Genomic DNA, 17,990 nt, shown 5'->3' with positions numbered 1-17,990 from the left:
GGCTTAATCCTCAGAGTACACAATTTCATGTGCACTCTACTAAGAGAGCTGCCACCTGCCTCCACCCCTCAGTCCGGTTTTTGTAAAATAGAAATTATGCCTTGCTTTGTCTTAGGACATGGTTGTTTTCAAAATGTTCTTGTGTATATCAAAACCTCATTCAATCCTCAGGGATGCTGCAGTGAGGTGGGTCAGGCTGGTATGTGTGGCTCAGAGTACAAGGAAGATTCTATGGCCCAGAAGTTGGGGTCTGGCCACCAGTTAACCAGGATCAACCCAGACCTATGCCCTGTCACTCACCTGATGGTTCCTGACAGCAGGATGGGATCCTGAGGAATGACCGAGAGCTTGGACCGCAGATGCTCTAGACTGATACTGCAGATATCCACACCATCAATGAGAATCCGACCTGCCCAGGGCTCTACCAGGCGGAAGAGAGCCACCCCCAATGATGACTTCCCTGGAGGGCAAGAAACAAGGCAGTTCAACTTCCTGAATCTGCACAAGGGGCAGCACAGACCATATCATGGATACACTCTAGTTGTATTTCCTCTCCTTTCTGGCTCAATCTTTTGTCATCATGAGCCCTAAGAGAGTTGAAGAGGTCTGGAGTCTCCAGATCAGAGGCCTCAAATAAAGCTGTTGAATTTAATCCAAGACACACAGATTCTTTCTATTTCTCCAGTTGTTTGCCAGTCTTGGAAAAACTGCAAAGGCTCTATGGACCAAAAATGCAAACTTCAGGCTTCTCCCGAAAGTTCTCTCTGAAGCACTACTCTCAGTAGTGCTCTATGCCCCCAAGTGCCGAGTGGAGCTGCTACCTCCAGCCAGAACAGTGCTCCAGTCGGCACCACTTCACTCCCCACCCCATGGTATTACACCCAGGCTCATGGTCCAGTGTAAGACCTCAAAGGCATTTGATTTTTCAACCTCTGGTCTGAAGGATAAGGTCAATGAGAGTGGAAGCTGTGTATCCTGTTCATCTCTATGTTCCCTTTGCCAGGCAGATAGTAGATACTCAATAAATATCTGCTGCTCTGAACACAGGGGTGTTTATATCCTTTTAATTTCATGCTTTCTTGCCTTTAGATAAATGTTTAAGGGTGGTATCACTGGGTCATAAGTTATTTACATTTTTGTTGCATTATTTACAATAGCCAAAAAATATGGAAACCAAATGTCCAGTGAAAGATGATTAGATGTGGAAGATATATGATATGCAAATCAACAGGATACTATTCTGTAAACAAAAAAAAAAAGATAAGATTGTGTCTTCTAGGGCAAAATGGATAGAAGTGGAAGTAAACTTGAAATAAAGCTAAGTGAGGGTGGGGGGAGATAGCATAATGGTTATGCAAAGAGACTTGCATGCCTGAGGCTCCAAAGTCCCAGGTTCAATCCCCTCACCACCATAAGCCAGAGCTGAGCAGTGCTCTGTTGTGTATGTGTGTGTGTATCTCAAAAATAAATACAATTAAAAAAAAAAAGCTGGGGGGCAAAGCCAAGATGGCAGCATGATGACATTTCCTGACTATCTCTCTGCAAAGCAGCTGCTTAAAACCAGGGAATTCTGAGTAAGGGAAAGATTTCCAGGCCAGTGGAGGAGGAAGAATACAGGAGGAGTCAAAGTGGAACCAAAGAGGAAAGCCGCATATAGGCTGGAACGGGCTACAGAAAGGACAACCCACATTGAGCAGAGTAATTGTGAGTTTAAAAGTATCCCTCCTACCCTATGGTTTTGTTAATTTATTCTTTCTTAAATAAAAAACAAATTTTAAAAAAAAGTATCCCTCTGGGATAGAGAATGGGAAAGCTATCAGAGGAGGGGATGGGATATGGAGACCAGATGGTGGGAATTGTGTGGAGTTGTAGCCTTCCTATCCTATGGTTTTGTTAATTTCTCCTTTCTTAAATAAATAAATAAATAAATAAATAAATAAATAAATAAATAAATAAATAAATAATAAAAAGTATCCCTCTGGGGAGTTGGGCAGTAGCACACCGGGTTAAGCGCAGGTGGCGCAAAGTGCAAGGACTGGCATAAGGATCTGGGTTCGAGCCCCCGGCTCCCCACCTGCAGGGGAGTCACTTCACAGGTGGTGAAGCAGGTCTGCAGGTGTCTATCTTTCTCTCCCCCTCTCTGTCTTCCCCTCCTCTCTCCATTTCTCTCTGTCCTATATAACATCAATAGTAACTAAAACAATAAAACAACAAGGACAACAAAAGGGAATAAATAAATAAATATAAAAGTGTACAGCTCCTCCAACTGCCCTCCCAACCCCCTCACTCCAGAGGGATAAGGGAACCAGCTACAGACAAAAGAGGTGTCCTGTGGAGACAACCTCATTCTCAAGACTCCAGGCTCAGCCAGGAGACATCAGAAAGAGTCATTTTTTTGTTGTTGTTTGTGGTCTTTTGTTGTTGATGTTGCTGTTGTTGTTTTGTTTTTTCTATTTCTCTCCTCAAGGGGGCTGGAACTCTTTCTAATTGGTCAACTTCCTTGACGGATCTTTTGCCTCTTCTGGGAATGTGAGAATATTCTGCTTTAGCTATCCTTTCTTCATTCTTCCTTCTAGCTCTTTAGTTTATGTTGCTTTTTGCAATTGTTTTTGCTTTATTTAGGAAGGCAGGGAGGTTTTGGATAGCCAATTTGGAGTAGTTTAAAGAGTAAATTGATCTTTAGGTTTTTTTTTTAATAATTTTTATTTATTTACTTATTCCCTTTTGTTTTTCTTGTAATTATGGATAGGACAGAGAGAAATGGAGAGAAGAAAGAAAGACGGGGAGGGGAAACAGACACCTGCAGACGTGCTTCACCACCTGTGAAGCAACTCCTTTGCAGGTGGGGAGCTGGGGGCTCGAACCTTATGTGAGTTCTTGTACTTTGCGCTTTTTATTGTTGTTGGATTTTTTTCCTTTTTTTTTTTTGTCTGTTTGTTTTGGGTTTTTTTGTCTGTTTGTTTTTTTCATTGCTATTAATTTATTTTCCCTTCTTATTCCTTTGACCAAAATCAGCCTTGGATGTTGGTGCATTGCATTTACTGACTGTGCTCTCTATTGTGGTAGTAACTTTTTTCTCTTTTCTTTCCTCTCTCTCACTCTCTCTCTCTTCCTCTTGTTTCTTTTTTTTTCCTGCTATCAAATTTGAAAAATCTTAGCCTTTGCTTCTGTATTTGCTATATTCACTTGTGCTTATCTGTGACCTATCTTGTGCAAGAAGGCTTACATGGTAAGGTTTTTCTTTCTTTATTTTTAATATTTATTTATTCCCTTTTTTTGCCCTTGCTGTTTTATTGTTGTAGTCATTACTGATGCTAATGTTGTTGGATAGGACAGAGAGAAATGGGGAGAGGAGGGAAAGACAGAAAGGGGGAGAGAAAGATAGACACCTGTAGACTTGCTCCATGGCTTGTGAAGTGACTCCCCTGCAGGTGGGGAGCTGGGGCTCAAACTGGAGTCCTTACCTTACCCGGTCCTTGCACTTTGTACCACCTGCGCTTAACCTGGTGCGCTACAGCCCGACTCCCTGGTTTTTCTTTCTTTATCTCTCTCAATCTCTTCCTTTATTTTCTCTCCATTCCAACAATCTCTTAAATTTTTGCTTGATTTCGGTAATTTTATGTTCTTTCTTTGTATTTTTTTCTATTATTGTTGTTGTTTTCTTTTTTGCTTTTGCTTTGTTTTCTTCTGGGAGGGGAAAATCTTAGCTAACTGATTTTGGTCAAACTGTATTAATTATCACTTTTAATATTGTTGTATTTGCTGAGGTTTATGATCTCAGTTGTAAGATGTCTTTAGTTTAGTGGGGTCTTGCTTCATTCAACACAACAAGTTAACATAAATAGCCAAAGCACAAAGCTATAAAACACACATTTTTTAAAATATAGTCAAACCCAAAGCAGTTAAAACACCTACCGCAATGAATAGGACAGGAGCCAAAAAAAATTCCAAGTAAGCCAGAAGCAACTAAAAATGAGGAAAATATCCAAACACTAATTGACCTACTCATCACAGGAATAGGGACAACTATTGAGGAAAACACACTCAGAAATGGGGAAATGACAGATGAGACCCTCAAGGAAAAATAGTAGCTACCTTGAGGTAGTTAGAGAACTGAAAGCTGAAATAGCAGAGGTAAAAGGGCAGCTAGCAAAACAAGCTATCACTGTAACTAAGCAATGAAACAAAAGACTGAGATCCTAAAAGGATCCTAAAAGCTGCAAGAGAAACAAAAAGTCACATAAAGAGGAAAAACCATAAGACTATCAGCAGACTTCTCCACACAAACTCTAAAAGCTAGAAGAGAATGGCAAGATATCTATTAAGCTCTCAGTGAAAAGGGGTTTCAGCCAGTCCTTCTATACTTTCATTCAGACTAAATGGAGGTATAAAAACCTTTTCAGAGATGCAACAGTTAAAGAGGCAACTATCACCAAGCCTGCCCTGAAGGAGGTTCTGACCAACCTCTTATAAACAAGAAAATCACAAAAAAACTTCCTATGTCAGAGCAAACAAAAAATGTTGAATAATGGCACTGCAATACCTTAAATCCATAATATCAAATAATGTTAATGGCCTAAATTCACCCATTAAAAGGCACAGAGTAGAAAAATGGATCAGAAAACACAACTCAACCATATGCTTCCTGCAGGAATCCCACAAGACAAACACAGACTTAAAGTGAAAGGATAGAAAACTATCAGAAAAGCTAATGGACCACAAAAAAGACAGGAACAGCCATTCTCATCTCTGACATAATAAACTTCAAATCAAATAAAGTAATAAAGGATAGGCAAGGTAATTATATAGTGATCAGATCAATCAACCAAGAAGATTTAACAATTACTAATATTTATGCATCCAATGACCATCTAAATACATCAAACACTTACTGAAAAAGCTAAAAAAAAAATTCATCAATAGTAATACAGTAGGAGGAGGAGACTTCAATATCCCACTCTCACACTTAGAACAACTAAGCAGATAATCAACAAGGAAACAAGGGAATTAATTGAAGAGATGGATAGACTAGATTTCCTGGACATTTTCAGAGTTCTTCACCCATAAAACTGGAATACACATTCTTTTCAAATCCATACCATACATCCTCAAGGACAGACCACATGTTAGGCCACAAAAACAGTATCAACAAATTAAAGAGCACTGAAATCATCCCAAGCATCTTCTCAGACCCAGCTGCATAAAGCTAACACTCAAACAACAAACATAAAATTACTAAAAGCCACAAAATTTAGAAACTCAACAACATACTATTTAATAACTTCTGGGTCAAAGAGGAACTCAAGCAAGAAATTCAAATCTTAGAAACAAATGAAAATAAAGACACAAGTTATCAAAATACTTGAGACAAAGCTAAAGCAGTACTTAGAGGGAAACTCATAACCATATAAGCACACATTAGAGAACAAGAAAAAGCTCAAATAAATAACCTTAAAGACTTAGAAGAAGAGGAACAAAGGAACCCTATAGCAACCAAAAGGACTGAAATCAATAAACTCAGAGTAGAAATAAACAACATCAAAGATAAGACAACCATACAAAAGATCAATGAAGCCAAATGTTGGTTCTTTGAAAAATAAAAAAGGGGGGGGAGAAGACTCAAATAAATATAATTGTAAACAATAGAGGCGATATCACAACAGACACCACAGAAATCAAAAAAATTATGCAAAGCTTCTATGAACAACTATACGTCACCAAGCTAGAGAATCTGGAAGACATGGAAGAATTCTTAGAAACATATACCCCTCCAAAACTGAACCAGGAAGAACAAAGTTTAAATGGACCAATCACAGACAAAGAAATCAAAACAGTTATTAAGAATCTCTCCAACAACAAAAGTCCAGGACCAGGTGGCTTAACAAACGAATTCTACAAAACCTTCAGGAAACAGTTCATACCTATACTTCTAAAGCTCTTCCACAAGATCAAAGAAACAGGAACATTCCCACTTTCTATGAAGCCAACATCATCACCCAGATACCAAAAGTAGATAAAGAGACAACAAAAAAGGAAAATTACAGACCAATATCTCTGACTAACATAGATGCTAAAATATTGAACAAGACCCTAGCCAACCAGATACAGCAGTATATCAAAAAGAATGTCCATCATTACCAATTGGGATTTATTCCAGGAATGCAAGGCTGGTTCAATATACATAAGTCCTTCAATGTCAAAAGCAAAAACCACATGATTGATTCAATGGATGTAGAGAAAGCTTTTGACAAAATCAAAAATCCTTTCATGATCAAAACACTACAAAAACTAGGAATAGATGGAAAATTCCTTAAGTTAATCGAGTCCATATACAGCAAACGTACAACCAACATCATCAACGAACAAAAGCTGAAAGCATTCCCCCCTCAGATCGAGGACTAGACAGGGCTGTCCATTATCACCATTACAATAAGTATTGAAAGTTCTCACCATAGCAGTCAGACAAAAGAAAGGAATAAAAGGAATACAAATTGAAAGGGAAGAAGTCAAACTTTCCTTATTTGCAGGTGACATGACAGTATACATAGAATAACCTAAGGAATCCAGCAAGAAGCTTTTGAATATCAACAGTAAGGTGTCAAGCTACAAAATTAGCATTCAAAAGTCAGTGGCATTCCTCTATGCAAACACTAAGTTAGAAGAAGAAGAAATCCAGAAATCAATTCCTTTTACTATAGCAACAAAAACAATAAAATATCTGGAGTAAACCTAACAATTGAAGTTAAAGAGTTGTATACTGAAAATTATGAGTCACTACTCAAGGACATAGAAAAAGACACAAAGAAGTGGAAAGATATTCCATGTTCATAGGTTGGAAGAATTAACATCATCAAAATGAATATACTACCCAGAGCCATCTACAAATTTAATGCTATCCCCATAAAGATCCCAAACAAATTTTTAAGAGAATAGAACAAATGCTACAAATGTTTATCTGGAACCAGAAAAGACCTAGAATTGCCAAAACAATCTTGAGAAGAGGAACAGAACTGGAGTTATCACAATCACAGATCTCAAATTGTACTATAGGGTCATTGTCATCAAAACTGCTTGGTACTGGAACATGAATAGACACACTGACCAGTAGAATAGAACTAAGAGCCTGAAAGTAAGCCCCAACACCTATGGACATCTAATCTTTGACAAAGGTGCCCAGACTATTAAATAGGGAAAGCAAAGTTTTTTCAACAAATGGTATTGGAAAAAAATGGGTTGAAACATGCATAAGAATGAAACTGAGCCACTATATATCACCAAACACAAAAGTAAATTCCAAGTGTATCAAGGACTAGGGTGTTAGACCAGAAACTACCAGATACTTAGAGGAAAATATTGGCACAATTCTTTTCTGAATAAATTTTAAAGACATCATCAATGAAATGAATACAATTACAAAGAAGACTAAGGCAAGTATAAACCTATTGGACTACATCAAATTAAAAAGCTTCTGCACAGAAAAAGAAACCACTACCCAAACCAAGAGACCCCTCACAGAATGGGAGAAGAGCTTGCCAAACTCAACCACAAGAAAACAAATAACCCCATCCACAAAAGGGAGGAGGACACAGACAGAATATTCACCACAGAAGAAATCCAAAAGGTCGAGAAACACATGGAAAAATGCTCCAAGTCTTTGATTGTCATAAAAATGCAAATAAAGACAATGATGAGATACCACTTCACTCCTGTGAGAATGTCATACATCAGAAAAGGTAACAGCAGCAAATGCTGGACAGGTTGTGGGGTCAAAGGAACCCTCCTGAACTGCTGGTGGGAATGTCAATTGGTTCAACCTCTGTGGAGAATAGTCTGGAGAACTCTCAGAAGGCTAGAAATGGACCTACCCTATGACCCTGCAATTCCTCTCCTGGGAATATATCCTAAGGAACCCAACACACCCACTCAAAAAGATCTGTGTACACGTAAGTTCTTAGCAGCACAATTTGTAATAGCCAAAACCTGGAAGCAACCCAGGTGTCCAACAACAGATGAGTGGCTGAGCAAGTTGTGGTCTATATGCATAATGGAATAATACTTAGCTATTAAAATGGTGACTTCACTATTTTCAGCCGATCTTGGATGGACCTTGAAAAAAATCATGTTAAGTGAAATAAATCAAAAACAAAAGGATGAATATGGGATGATCTCACTCTCAGGCAGAAGTTGAAAAACAGGATCAGAAGAGAAAACACAAGTAGAACCTAACTGGAATTGGTGTATTGCATCAAAGTAAAAGACTCCGGGGTGGGTGGAGGGGAAGAATACAGGTCCAAAAAGGATGACAGAGGACCTAGTGGGGGTTGTATTGTAATATGGAAAACTGGTAAATGTTATGCATGTACAAACTATTATATTTACTGTAGAATGTAAAACATCAATTCCCCAATAAAGAAATAAAAAATAATTAGAAAGGGGTGAGAAATCACTTAATAAATACATTTTATTTATTTTTTATTTAATTTATGTTTTGATAGAGACAAAGAAAAATTGAGATGGAAAGGAGAGAGAGACCTCAGCGGCCAGGCTGTGGTGCACTTGGGTAAGCATACATAATACACAGCACAAGGACTCATACAATGATCAAAGTTTGAGCCTCCAACTCCCCACCTACAAGGGGGTTGCTTCACAAGCTGTGAATTATGTCTGTAGATGTCTTTCTGTTCCTCTCTATCTCTCCCTCCCTTCTCAGTTTCTCTCTGTCTTACCCAAAAAGTAGAAGAAAAAATGGCTACAGGAGCTGTGGATTTGTAGTGCAAGCACTATGCCCCAACAATAATCCTGGGAGTGAAAAAAAAAAGGTGGGGGGAGAAAGAGAGAGAAGGACCTGTAGTGTTGCTTCCCACCCTCTAGGTGGGGGATAGGAGCTTAAAATTGGGTCCTTATAAACTGTACTATGCACTCTCTACTGGGTACACCACCACCTGACAACCTTACTTTGTATTAATAAATAAGTGATCTTTAAAAACTTGACACTAAAAACAAAACAACAACAAAAACAGGAGCCAAGCGATGGTGCATCCAGTTGAATACATGCAGCAATGTACAAGCACCTGGGTTCAAACCCCTGTCCCGACCTGCAAGGGGGAAGCTTCATGAGCTATGAAGCCATAATGCAATTATCTCTCTTTATCTCTTCCTCCCTTTTTAATTTCTCTCTGTCTCTAAAAAATAAAAAAGTATATTAAAAAAACTATAAAGAATGTACTTGTGACCTGGAGGTAGCTCAGCTGGTAGAGAGCAGGACTTGCATGAATAAGGTCCAGAGTTTAATCCCTGGCACTGTATATGCCAGAACAGTGCTCATAGCTTCTCTTCTTTTCCCTCTGTCTCATGAAATAAATAAATAAATATTTTTAAAATATTTTATTTATTTATTCATGAGAAAGACAGGAGGAAAGAGAGAACCAGACATCACTCTGGCATATGTGCTGCTGGGGATTAAACTGAGGACTTCATGAATGAGTGTCCAGTGCTTTATCCACTGCTCCACCTCCCAGACAACAATAAATAAATATTTTTTAAAAGTCAAAGCACTTAGGCTGCAGGGACAGGATTTGGTAGCTGGTGCTGAAAGGAAAACTTTGATTACATTCTTGCCCTGGATCTGTGCCAGTAGCAACTGGCAACATGATAGAACATAAAAACAAAACAACTAAGTAAAAGGGTTTACTAGAAGCTCCTCTCCTTGCAATAACTCGAGTCCTACACAGCATCCACAGAAGCAAAGAATTACAAAGGCTCTTGTCATTCCAGGAGGACCACCTGAAGGAGGCAACTCTGAGCACATGGAGTGGGGAGGCAAGAGCAAGAAGGTCTGAGCAGTGTCTCTGAACAAAGTCTTTGAACAATACAAGGAAGGGGAAAGAGTGGCACCTGGACCATCCTCCCAAAATAATAGGAAAGTAAAGGAAGAAAGGAGTTCAGGGTAGGGCAAAGAGGAGGAAGGTGAAGAAGTGCAGGCTGATAAGAGAGGTTTAAGAAATGGGGAGGAAGACCAAGCAACAGTGTACCCAGTTGAGTGCACATGCTAGCATGCTTAAGGACCCAGGTTCAAGCCTCCAGTTCCCACCTGCAAGGGGAAAGCTTCACAAGAAATGAATCAATGCTTCAGGCATCTCTCTCTCCCTCCCTCCCTTCTCAATATCTCTCTGTCTTGTCAAATAAAAAAGAAAGAAAAAATACCCAAGTAACATCACATAGACACCAAGACCCAGTGACAACCCTGGTGGTAATAAAAAATAAAATAAAAGCAGGGAGGAAACAGGTTCCAGACTCACTGCCTGCACTTCCCCTATTTGAAGATGTTGGCCTCAGAGTCCAGACCACCAGCACATTTCAAGGACCCACCAATCCAGTTGCCCTGTTTAACCATCCCTTTTCTAACCTCTTCCTATAATCATCACATATGTTTCCTTTTCGAGTGACTTGTTTAACATTTATATCCTCTGCTAAAAACCCAAGACAGGAGAACTGTGGGTTCTGTTCACCAGTGGACTAGACTTGGACAAAGTGAGAGCCCATAAACACTGGTGGGGTCAACAAGTAGAACAAACACATGCCCTTCCATAGGCCCTATAGCGAAAAGCCAAAATGGAGAACAGAATGCCTGGGACCCTCAGCTCACCAGAGCCTGTCCTTCCCACGATGCCCACCACTTCCTGGCTGTGGATCTCCAGGTTGATGCCACGGAGGACGACTGGAGTGTTGTCTCTGTATTTCATCTGATAATCCTGGAAGGTAATCTCCCCATGCTGTGGCCATCCAGGGGGACAGCTCTTGTCTTTCATGTGCACAGCAGCCTCAGGGACACACATCTGATATTTTAAAGAAAGAAAAAGAAATCACTAGTCATCATCAATCCCTGCTGATCCACTCATCTCCAGCTGCTAAGTGTGTGACCCACATTGATTTCTCTGCACCATGGTCAAGTCTCCGTGTGACCAGAGAAATAGACCAGACCTCCTCACCTGAAATGCATATACTTTTCCCCCAGAAGAGTGAAAACCCATATACCTACTTCCTTGTTGGAGACCTTGGTATTTTCTTTTTTTAAACCACTGAATTGAGAAAATGATATTTTACAAGAGTATTGTCACAGAAGGTTCTCTTCCCCCAAATCAGGTGTCAGTGTACCTCACCCAACCACCTAGTTGTCGCCACTTTCTACCATTAGGTACTGGGTCTTTAACCTTTTCTAAATCTCCCCCCTCCCCTACTTTTGAGTCCTGGAATCTACTGAAATAGACCAAAGTTCAATGTTTTACTCTGTAGGCCCCCCCTTTTTTATTTGTTAGTTTCCTAAGTCTATCCTATAAGTGAGATCATCCTGTAACCATCATCCTTCTGACTTACTTGACTTAGCAAAATTCTCTCTAGTTCATCAGTTTTGTTTGTTTATTTGTTTGTTTTGTTTTTTGAAACAAAAGAGAAGATTAGAGAATTTACTATGTGAAATACTAAAGAACCAGAAACTAGAATAAGGACAATAAGGCTAATTGAACTCTTTGAGGCATGTTTTAGAGCTAAGACCTACTACCTTTTCCCAAAATGGAGACGCCAATTTTCATCTTGCCTTTAGGTTCATGATTAGTCAACAATTTGTTCTGCATTATATTTTAACTCTTTTTCAGCCACCAGGTTCCAGATGACACCATGATGCCAATCAAACTTCCCTGGGCAGATGACTCCTACCATGTGTCCTGGAGCCCCACCTCCTCCAGATCCCTGCCCCACTAGGGAAAGAGAGAGACAGTATGGGAGTATGGATTGACCTGCCAACATCCATGTTCAGCAGTGAAGCAATTACAGAAGCCGGACCTTTTACCTTCTGCACCCCATAATGACCCTTGGTCCATACTCCCAGAGGGATAAAGGATAGGATAGTGAAACTATCAAGGGAAGAGACTGGATATGGAGCTCTGGGGGGTAGGCAATGTGTGGAAATGTACGCCTCTTATCCTATGGTCTTGTCAATGTTTCAATTTTATAAATAAAAAAAGAAAAAGAAAAAAAGAAGTAAAGGGGTTCAGGCAATAGTGTAGCAGGTTAAGCATACATGGTGCAAAGCGCAAGGACCAGCGTAAGGATCCTGATTTGAATCCTGGCTCCCCACCTGCAGGGGGGTCACTTCACAGGCGGTGAAGCAGGTCGGCAGGTGTCTATCTTTCTCTCCCCCTCTCTGTCTTCCCCTCCTCTCTCCATCTCACTCTGTCCTATCCAACAACAATAACATCAATAACAACAATAATAATAACCACAACAATAAAAAAACAACAAGGGCAACAAAAAGGGAAAAAATAGTCTCCAGGAGCAGTGGAATCATGGTGCAGGCACTGAGCTCCAGCCATAACCCTGGAGGAAAAAAAAAAATGAAGAAGTAAAAAAAGAAAAAGGAAGTAAAAAAAAGAAAGAGGCCACTCGACCACTCTATTCATCCTGAGAGGCAGGCATTTTAGATACACTTCACAGACAAGGAAATACAGACTCAAACAGGTGAAATACCTAGTAAGTTCACATTGCTGATATGTGGGCTCAAGCCCAGAACTGCCTGACCCCAAGTTCATGACTCTGCATCAAGCACAGTTGGGAGGAAAGATCACTGGAGAAGAAGCAGGGTCACCTGTCTCAAATCATAACAGTGTCTCTCAATTGTCACCATGTCAAAGCCCCTCAAATCACAAATTTCCATTCACATAGGAGAAGCAGGAGGCCTGGCTTTAGAGGGTTCTGGCAGCCTCTGGCTATGTGATCTTTAGCAAGGTTTTCAGCATGGTCAAGTCTTAGTTCCCTCTTCTGGCCAATGGGGATAATACTTTTTTACAGGGTCAGCAAAATAGTTCAGATCATATACTATTTGCCAGGTGTGAGACCCAGATTGAAGCCTTTTCCCCCCACCAGCATTGAAGGAAGCTTCAATGCTATGGTCTCTTTCACTCTTTCTCTCTCTGCCTGTCTCCTATATGCATATATCTGTGCATAGGTATATATGTATTTGTTTATACATGTATATATGTGTATATGTATATGATCTTGTGAGTCCACAAGATAACCTACATAAAGAGCTTAGCACAGTGACTGAGCCATAGAAAAGACAAGGCCATAATAAAACTTAACATGATCCAGTTTTTCCATGAACCAGGCACTAGGTAAATGCTTTATATACTATGTCATGTAATCTTTGTAATGACCCAATGAAGTAGATGCTGCCATCTTTCTTATTACAAAGATGGGAGATGAAGGCACTAAATACATTTTCCAAGGTGGCACAACCGATTCAAATGGCAAAGCTATGATTTGAACTTATGCAGTCAAGCTCCAAAATCTGTGTTCATAATCACTATATGATATAAACAGAAAATGATAATAATAACCATTGCTATTAGTATTTTTATCATTTCTTAGAAGGGTAGATTACCCCCTCTACATGAGGGGTGAGTTATTAAGTTTTGAATTACTTCAGAGACATAATATACACAGCTTTTAGAATGATGGAAAAATAAGCCAGGAACTTCTGTTGCCTGTTTGGGGGGAGGGGGTGCTAGAACTGGCAGAGGCCATAGAAGGCCTGTGTGGATCAGGCCTTTCAGAGTTCCCTACATCAAACCCAGGCCAGAGACCCACCTTCATGTACTGTTGTATTTTCTCCACATTTGTAAAGTATGCCTCTGTCTCTGAACTGATCCGGGTAGCAGCCTGGAAGTTGGATGCTAGCTGAAATGAAAGAAAAGCATCAGGATTTTGAGAGGTTCCTTTCTAGGCACTCAGATTCTCAGGACTCATAAAAGCCTTTCCATGCCCCGACACCCTCCCCAAAACCCATATACCAAAGTAATCTCCTTCACAAGAATGGAGCAAGTGCTTCTGGACCTCAGAGCCCCTATATGAGTTTAACTGCAGCTACAGTGACAGTGGGATGTTCAGTGTAAGAGTCCTACCAACATAATTCCACCTCAGGTATTCAACTTAAAATCTTCATCAAAAGTCAACAAAATACCTCACTTGGGTAGCATGTTGGTTTATCATGTGTGTGATTCAGGTTCCAGCCCAGTCCCCACAACACTACATTGAAGAAACTTTTGGCCTCTCTCTCTCTCTCTCTCTCTCTCTCTCTCTCTCTCCAAGCACAGCTTAGAATCACACAAGATGCAAGGCCCTGGAAGCAACCCTCAGCTAATGGAAAAAGTAGTCGGTAGATAAAGGCATGCACCTCTCCACCTCTGGGGGATGATGCAGGGAGCATCCTACATGCCTTTGAAGAGAGCCCAGTATATAATTGACCCTGGGAACAATGACCTCAATAACAGTCTCCAATGCCCATGTTCAGTGGGGAAGCAATTACAGAAGCCAGACCTTCAACCTCCTGCATCCCACAATTGTTGGTTAGCTAATTCTGCTTCTAAGACCCCTTCTGTTGCATTGCTTAACACTGTGCTCTATTTACATAATCACTGCTTTACCTGAGACCCGCCCTGCCTACAGGGCATTGGTTTTATCCCCATTGGTTAGATGCAAGCTTGATACAAGCGCTTTTTCCTTCTCCCCACCCCCTACCCTACGTATTTCCTCCTCTGATCTGACACTTCCGTCTCAGGAGACATAAAGGACAGTATTTTCTAATGAAGGGAGATTAGACAGATTGCACTGCATTCTCGCTCATCAATAAAGATTGAACTGCATCCAGCTCAGCCATGAGTCCCTGGTCGTCTGTCTCCCACCTGACAAGCTAGCCCAGCACACAATGACATTGGATCCATACTCCCATAGGGTTAAAGAATAGGAAAGCTATCAGGGAAGGGGGTGGATACAGAGTTCTGGTGGTGGGAATTGTGTGGAGTTGTACCCCTCTTATCCTATGGTTTTGTCAATGTTTCCTTTTTATAAATAATTTTAAAAAAAGAAAGTACCACCAAAAAAAAAGAAGAAGAAGAAAAAAAGAAAATGACTAGGGAGAAGAAAGAGAAGGTTAGGTTGAATGGGTTTTGGGCCATGGGGTATAATGGTAGAAATGGATCTGCATTGAGGACTAGATTGTTTTGCAGACACTTATCATGGAGAGATGAGAAATTGAAGCCATGTGTCAACAACTGCACTGTATATAAACAAGAAAGCTCCCAAAAAATGACAAGTGTTAAAAAATAAATAAATGAAGTTCGCGGTAAATGGCAGACTGAGAAGCTGCTAGTGGCTTGAGCTCTGACCACATTTCCTGGAAATGGTAGGATTTTCTGTCTTTAGTAGGCCAGTCAATAAGGGGTCCTAGCAGTGAAACCAAGGAGGTGACTATAACTTAATTTGGGTTGAAAAATAGAGTAAAAAGAAAGGGAAAATTTTTTTTTCTTTTAAATTATTATTCCCAAAGCGCACCTCCTCCCCCTCACCCCCCCTTAACCAGTCCCTGGGAACCGGCTCCTAGCAGGCTCCCCTGCTGAGCTTCTTTCTTTAGCAAGATTCCTGTCCCACCAGGGAGTATCATTCATTCTAAGTCTATTCCCTTCTGAAAACTCTGGCCTTTTTTCTTTCTAAATAGCCAACCAGCTGCCTCTGCACAACAGCTCCACTCCCTCCCCCCCATAGCCAATTAAATAATAAAAAATAAATAAATACTATGAAAGGAAAGGTCTCACCCAAGTAATGAAGCTGAAGGGTTGTCATTCCACAAGTGAAGTCTCTGGACACAGTCTGAAGTCAAGCATGTTGAGGTGGCAATCGTTGTGTTGGTTAGGTTGTGATCGACAGATGCAATATTATTTGATATGGATTGGGAGAGGCATACAGGAAAGTGGGCCCTATCCAATGGTTCCAGGACTGGGGGAAGTAGAGTCTCTATAGTGGAGATGTGAGGTTCCTGCTATCTTAGGGTTCAAAAAGAAGATCGATAGTTAATGTTATCATCACATTATTTGGTAATTGGGTTAACTTTGAAAAGTCCTTTTGTTAGGGTTTGCTGTACAGTACCCAGTATCTTGTATTTCCTTTCATAGTATACTCTAATTCCATCTCAGGTGGTTCACTTTCTAACAAAGTCCCAAAACCTAGATATACACCAGTTTCTGTGAGAGAGAGCATATGTTCACACGTATCCGTAAACTACTGCAAAATATATACATGAAAGCAGAAGTACACTAGAGTTTGCAGTGAGTATCCCCCTAACACTTCCTCTCCACTATTCCAAGCTTTGGATCCATGATTGCTCAACAACTTGTTTGGCTTCGTATGTTAACTCTCTTTTCAGTCACCAGGTTCCAGATGTCATCAGGATGCCAGCCAGGCTTCCCTGGACTGAAGACCCCACCAATATGTCCTGGAGCTCCGCTTCCCCAGAGACCCACCCTAGTAGGGAAAGAGAGAGGCAGACTGGGAGTATGGACCGACCAGTCAATGCCCATGTTCAGCGGGGAAGCAATTACAGAAGCCAGACCTTCTACCTTCTGCAACCCACAATGACCCTGGGTCCATGCTCCCAGAGGGATAGAGAATGGAAAAGCTATCAGGGGAGGGGGTGGGATATGGAGAATGGGTGGTGGGAATTGTGTGGAATTGTACCCCTGATACCCTATGGTTTTGTTAATTAATACTTTCTTAAATTAAAAAAAAAATAACTGCTAATTTAGTGGTCTAGGAGATGGTTCAGTGGATAAAGCACTGGACTCTCAGCATGAAGTCCAGAGTTCAATCCCCAGCAGATACATGTACCACTGATATCTGGTTCTTTCTCTCTCTACTCCTATCTTTATCATTAATAAATAAAATCTTTTTAATAAATAAATAAATAACTCTTTCCTTTCACCACTTTTTATTACTGTTCTTTTTCTTATATTTTTTTTTCTCTCTTTTTTTTTCTCATTCTTGTCATCCTTTCTTCCTTAATCCTACAGCTTTCTGAATTCACTGATACACGTTTGGGAATTATTTAGGGGAAGAAATCTGACACAGAGTGGACTCTCTCTGTGAGTATCTCTGCTCAACTTCCTTTCCTCCTTTAGCTACCCCTAGAATAGACAGTGAATAGTAGATTTGAATAACTGTCTATTCCTGCTATCCTTGTCTAGTCCTGAGGGTTTTTTTTTTTTTTTGTCTTTCTTATCAATCAGCTGCCAATGCTCAGGAGGCTTAAGGCAATCTGGGACAGGTTTTTTTTTACCCTGCTCTATTTTATTATTAATATTATATAAAGGCATATATCATATATCCCTCACCTTTAGGTTGATCAGAATTAACTCTTAGGGTATCTTTCATTGCTAGGGTAGTGGGCATCTTATCTATTGTGAGAGGAACTTGTCTTGTTACTCCTGCTTCCTCTACAGACTCTCCCCTTCTTTGTCCTCCTAGCTAATTAAAAAATAAATAAAATAAATAAAATAAAATAAAAAGTAAAGTAATCAATTAAAAAAAACTTTCCTTTCACTGCTCTTTAATTAGAGCTCTTTTTCTTATCTTTTTTCTGTCTCTTGTTTCTCTTTTTTTTATCTTGTCATACACTTCTTCCTTCTTCTTTGCCTTTCTGAATTTGTGAATTATTTTGGGGAAGAAATATGACTCAGAGTTGACTCTCTATGTGTGTCTCTGCTCTACTTCCCTTTTTCCTCTTGTTACCCCTAGAATATACAGTGGATAGTAGATTTGCATAACTGTCTACTCTTGCTATCTCTTCTTTCTTTTCTCTTTCTTCTTCACTTGGACTTGGTTGCTATTTTATCACGGACTGGAGACATTGTTTCACTAACTGGTAGTAATTAAACTGCTTCAATACTTACTTCAGTTGCTATTGGAATTCCTGAGGTTGGTGAGTGCAATTGTCATAAAGGTATTTAGTACAGTGTTGCTTGTACTCAAGACACAACAACTGAGGAACAACAGAGCATAAAAATAAGAAACACATAAATAAAAAAAAATGGGTAGATCAAAAACAAATAAAACTGCTACTCCAATGAATGAAGACAAGAGCCCAGAAGAAACTACAAATCAGCCAG

General features: G+C 40.0%; 1 protein-coding gene across 3 annotated transcripts in view; it reads right to left on the bottom strand.

The window, feature by feature from the left end:
• Positions 1–17,990, bottom strand: part of ABCC11 (ATP binding cassette subfamily C member 11) — a 134,634-nt gene that overhangs the window by 13,678 nt on the left and 102,966 nt on the right. For all 3 annotated transcript variants that reach the window (XM_060185604.1, XM_060185602.1, XM_060185603.1), the window contains 3 exons: positions 13,642–13,731; positions 10,646–10,835; positions 301–460 (listed from right to left, as the gene is read on the bottom strand). In XM_060185604.1, coding sequence (XP_060041587.1) covers positions 301–460; positions 10,646–10,835; positions 13,642–13,731 — 440 coding nt within the window. The remainder of the gene's footprint in view (positions 1–300; positions 461–10,645; positions 10,836–13,641; positions 13,732–17,990) is intronic.

The sequence above is a fragment of the Erinaceus europaeus genome, chromosome 2, assembly GCF_950295315.1.
Source record: "Erinaceus europaeus chromosome 2, mEriEur2.1, whole genome shotgun sequence".
Taxonomy (NCBI): domain Eukaryota; kingdom Metazoa; phylum Chordata; class Mammalia; order Eulipotyphla; family Erinaceidae; genus Erinaceus; species Erinaceus europaeus.
Note: the sequence above shows the minus strand (reverse complement) of the source record. Positions and strands in the feature narration are given on the sequence as shown.